The sequence below is a fragment of the Notothenia coriiceps genome, unplaced genomic scaffold, assembly GCF_000735185.1.
Source record: "Notothenia coriiceps isolate Sejong01 unplaced genomic scaffold, NC01 NC01_scaffold00037246, whole genome shotgun sequence".
Taxonomy (NCBI): domain Eukaryota; kingdom Metazoa; phylum Chordata; class Actinopteri; order Perciformes; family Nototheniidae; genus Notothenia; species Notothenia coriiceps.
This window is the reverse complement of record NW_011369947.1, coordinates 22,912,098-22,916,781: the sequence shown is the minus strand read 5'-3', so window position 1 is coordinate 22,916,781 and position 4,684 is coordinate 22,912,098. Positions and strand designations below refer to the sequence as shown.

General features: G+C 44.9%; 1 protein-coding gene and 1 pseudogene across 1 annotated transcript in view; one reads left to right on the top strand and one right to left on the bottom strand.

Annotated features, from left to right (window-relative positions):
• Window positions 1-1,636: 1,636 nt before the first annotated feature.
• LOC104966526 (sodium/potassium/calcium exchanger 2 pseudogene) lies at window positions 1,637-4,099 on the bottom strand (annotated as a pseudogene).
• LOC104966525 (ethanolamine-phosphate phospho-lyase-like) overlaps window positions 3,564-4,684 on the top strand; it is a 10,419-nt gene continuing 9,298 nt past the window's right edge. Inside the window, exons 1-2 of the mRNA XM_010795711.1 lie at window positions 3,564-3,693; window positions 3,805-3,856. Coding sequence (XP_010794013.1) covers window positions 3,564-3,693; window positions 3,805-3,856 — 182 coding nt within the window. The remainder of the gene's footprint in view (window positions 3,694-3,804; window positions 3,857-4,684) is intronic.

Here is a 4,684-nt window from a genome sequence, read left to right as displayed (position 1 = left end):
AAAAAAGGGTGTTTTGATGATTATATTCTAATAATATGTGTACTCTTCTAGTTCTATTAACCCTGTAACCCAGAGAGTACAAAAGAGGTTAGCTGACAACCTAGCAAGCAAAAATAAAAGCTTTATCCTGTAACGTTGTACATGTTTTATTAATATATTTCATGTATTCTATGTTTTTAATGCAGCTTGCTGGGAAGGGCTGCCGTGACATTGTTACCCACAATGCAAGAGGGAAGAGAAGGGTCTGCCTCTTAAAGCGTCGTCGGAGAAGAGACATGATGGGGTTTGATTAACTCATCTGCCTCGGACTATTTTTTCCCCCATCTAAAGTACTTTTCACACACACACACACACACACACACACACACACACACACACACACACACACACACACACACACACACACACACACACACACACACACACACACACACACACACACACTAAGTACCCAGAATCCATTGCAGCTCAAGGTCACCTGGGTCTTTTCTGGCATTCTGCCTGTGCACCTCCGTTCTCACTCTCTTCCTGCACAGGAGCCATAAATCAAATGACTCGCCAGAACCGAGGCTATAGACAATAATTACTGTTATGCTTGCTTTAATTTGAGCATTTCTGTTTACACACTGCAAATCTAATGTCGATGTTGCCTTCTTCGAGAGCCCTCCCCCTTCCAACATTGTGAAACCTGCTGTTTAAATATCCTTTATGCACTCAGAATAAATCCCAATTTAATTAAAGCTTTACAATACAACTTTTGCAAAATTTCATTTCCATCTCATGTCACAAAGAAATCTAAATCCGTCTGGATAATCTCTACACCGGTATCAAATTGCACTGCAGTGTCTGTTGCCCTTAAGTGTCATTGAGGGGACGAATGTTACGAGAGGTAATGATTTTTACGCTTCTTGTCTACAGAGTATTCACCGCTGTTGAGTAAAAAGTAAAATATTTCACTGAAAAGCCTCCGCACTGAACCAACAAGACAACCGTGACAGTCCTGAAGCCATGTTGTTCACCTCAAGGTGCTGCATGTGGTTTACACGTTCAAGCAACTATGTGAAAACCGCATCATTGTGGGAAATCTACTGTACATTTGTTGAGAAAAAATAGTCTGAGATTTTCCAAGGGATTTGTTTGTCAGAACAGGAGACAATTTGTAGAGCTTAACCCAGAATTACACATTTGTTTTATTAATCCCACAGTGGAGAACAGTAAGTCAGCCCTGTGCAGAATCTATTAAACTGCATTACTGCACAATGGTCAATTTAGTGGGTGAAATTACACCGTACATAACACCTGCTGAGTTTCTGACTTTTCATTCCAAAGTAATGAACATGTTTGTGATAAGTCGATGTTGTATAACCTGTTTGACATTGCTTGTTGCGTACTGTGTGTTAGAAGCCTTATTTGAAAAAGCTCACTAACTTGATGAGAACAACAAAAAAGATAAAAATAAATTGGCTGATTTTGTGTGAAAGGATGAGTGTGAGTATCTACGGAAGATCAGTTATATTAGCGAACATGCTAATACTCATTACTGTAACTTTCTTATATGACATTGCAAATAAAGTAGTATTTTCAGAGAAGATGGTGATCAAAGGAAGTGTGAGAAAAAACTTTATGGATCAAGAAATCAACTCACCTTTGGCTGTACTTCTACTTCTACCACTTGGTTCTTGTGCATGCAACCCTTGACAAATCTCTCCACCGTGCTGTTGCACTTCATGAAGATCACGTAGGTGGCGTAGGCGGACAGCAGCGCTATACTTTCCCAAATGGAGATGAAGTTATCCAGGAAGAAGATGATGAGCATTATCAGATCCAGGATGTAGAAGGAGACGTCGCGGAACAGGGGCCACCATGTCAGGTTGAGGATCTCCTTGGAGAAGATGGCGCACATCCCAATCACAAAGAGGATGTTGAAGACGGCCGAGCCTACAATGGTCCCGATGCCCACGTTGCTGTGTGAGATGAAGACCCCGATAATGGAGGTGAAGAGCTCTGGGGCGGAGCCGCCAGCCGCCATGAAGGTGGCGCCCGCTACGTCATCGGAAATGGTCAGCTTCTCCGTGATGACGGTCAGCGCAGGGACGAAGAACTCGTCGCACACTATGGCTAAGGCAATGAACATGTAGATCATTCCGAACATGTGGAGGACCACCGCTCCTTGGCGCCTCTCCTGAAGGGTGAAAAGGTCTGGAGGGTAATCCCCACTGCTCTCGTTGTTCCCTGCTGTAGATTTCATGGCTAGTGGCATGTCGGCTGAGACATTGGCGTCCCTCTGGTGTTGGGTGGAAAGAAGAGTCCTGTGGGGGGCCGACTCCTGGGGGAGCACCGGCTCACTGACCCCCCTTGAGTTCCAGGTGAAGGCACTGAAGGAGACAGCACTTAGGGCCACCAGGCTGAGGACGAACCCTACGATCCGCACTGGCCTCAGCTTCTTCCTCAGACAGCGGTAGGCGTGCCGCTTGCAGGCGGCATCCGACGCCGGCCTTTTCTCTAGTGAATGCATGCCGGGTTGATCTGAGACCATGTCTGAGCAGTGTGTGGGGTCCTCACTCTGAATGTCTGGGCGGGTTTTACCGGGGACAACACATGATGTTGTCTTCAATTTCAAACAAGGGGAAAAGATTGCAGGTGCTTTCCAGGGTCTGGTTTGCCAAATGATGTCCTCATATTAGCCTCTGCTGGACAATGTCAACAGAATGCAGAAAATTAACATCGATAACATCAAAATATAACTAAATTAAAAAAGGCTGCTTGGTTATTGAATAAACAAAGTTTAAAGATGTCAAGATTTTTAAACAAAGGGTGATTAACTGATTGATTATCATCTATTGTTAACCTTTAAATGAATTTAAAAAACAACAGTAATGTTGGTAGTAGTTATATATACACAATTTCTAAATCAACCAATGATTGTTGTTGTTGTTGTCAGTTACAAATCACTGTCCTGACCACTGCCAAAAGAAAATCTTCATAGATACTCAGAAATAAAAATGAAATAGTTCATTACCAGTTAAAATGACATGCAGGCAAAAAAAAGGCACATTTTGAGTTTTAAAAATCATCCCATAGTTTTTGTATTCTCTCATAGCAATCTGTAATGGAACTCTCTAATTAACACAACAAATACATTATGGAAATATATTTTCTGAAATGAATATAACATACACACATTTTAGCATTAACCTCTAATTTAAGCTGCATTGTCCTTGTGGTCACTGTATGGCCACTTACATAAGCTGCATAACATTAAGTGTTTTCAGTGGTTTCCCTCACACGCCAATTTACAAATTCATCAGATTCCGCACGCACGATGCAGCAAACAGACAGAGAAGCTCTTCTGCGCAGATCATCCTGCTGCTTTAACTATCCCACTGTTCAAATGTGACAATTTACAATCGGGAAACCTGCTGCTTTCACATGAGAAAAACACCATGAAGACCGACGGTTTACTGTCATCACTTGCCTGCAGTCAGTGGTAAATGCTATGACGCTGCTGCTCAGGAAACACACAGAAACACACACATCCTGTCCTCCTGTTTGACTTCTAAATGATGCGCAGCCTGCACTGCCTGTTCCACACTGACAACTATTCTGCCTGTCTGCCCTTCAATCGTGCCTTCGCCCTTCCAGCTGGATCATCCTCTGCGACCCAAACAGCCCAACATCAGTCCCCGTGGCGAGGTGCATGGCGCGGCGTGCCTTACCTTGAACAGAGGCGAGGAAACAGCCGCACGGCACAGCACCAGGTAGAAATTAGGAAATCCTCTCCCGTGCCCTCTTGCTCTCATTCAGCAAAAAAAAATGTGACCGGTTTGTGCTCTCCTACGGCAGAGGAGGAGCTTTGGTAGAGACAGGGAGACAGAGAGAGAGAGAGAGAGAGAGAGAGAAAGAGAGAGAGAGAGAAAAAACACGCTTTTCCAACTGCGCTCACCTCTCTCCCTCACAGCAGCAGCATCCCTCCTGTGTCGGATGAGACGAAAAATCTCTTTCCCCCCAGCTCAAAAAGACCTTGCTAATGTGGCAGAATATTGTGCCGGGCTGGGCTGACCACGTGAACAGCTTGATTTTTTTATTTATTTTTAACTAAATCCAGGTAAGCGGCAGACAGCGCATCCTCCCTGCTCGCTGCACGCGTTAGGAGATGGGGGGGTTTGTGTCAGGCCGTCGGCTGTTCACCTTACCGCTTCAGTGGTGACTACTCAGTGAAAGGGATCAGCCACGTAACCTTGAAATGACCTAGTAAGACGGTTGAATGTGCTGAAGAAAGGTCCACCTGTTCCGTCGTCACAGACATAAAACACAGAATCAGGTGGAGAAGGCTGCCTTTGGCTGTGTAGACCACGAAACATCGGTCCCTCAAATGCAACATCACCAAACCCCCCCCCCCCCTCTCCTAAGGCGCATGCAGCGAGGCAGGAGAGATGCCGCTTCTGCCGCTTACCCTGGATTTAGTTTAAAAAAAAAATAAAAAATCAAGCTGTTCACTGGTCAGGCCAGCGCCGGCACAATATTCTGCCCACATTAGCCAATGTCTTTTTTGAGCATGGGGGGGGGGAAAAAGAGATTTTTCGTCTCATCCGACAACAGGAGGGGATGCTGCTGCTGTGAGGGAGAGAGGTGAGGAGCGCAGTTGGTAAAAAGCGGTTTTTTTTCTTCTCTCTCCTCTCTCTTT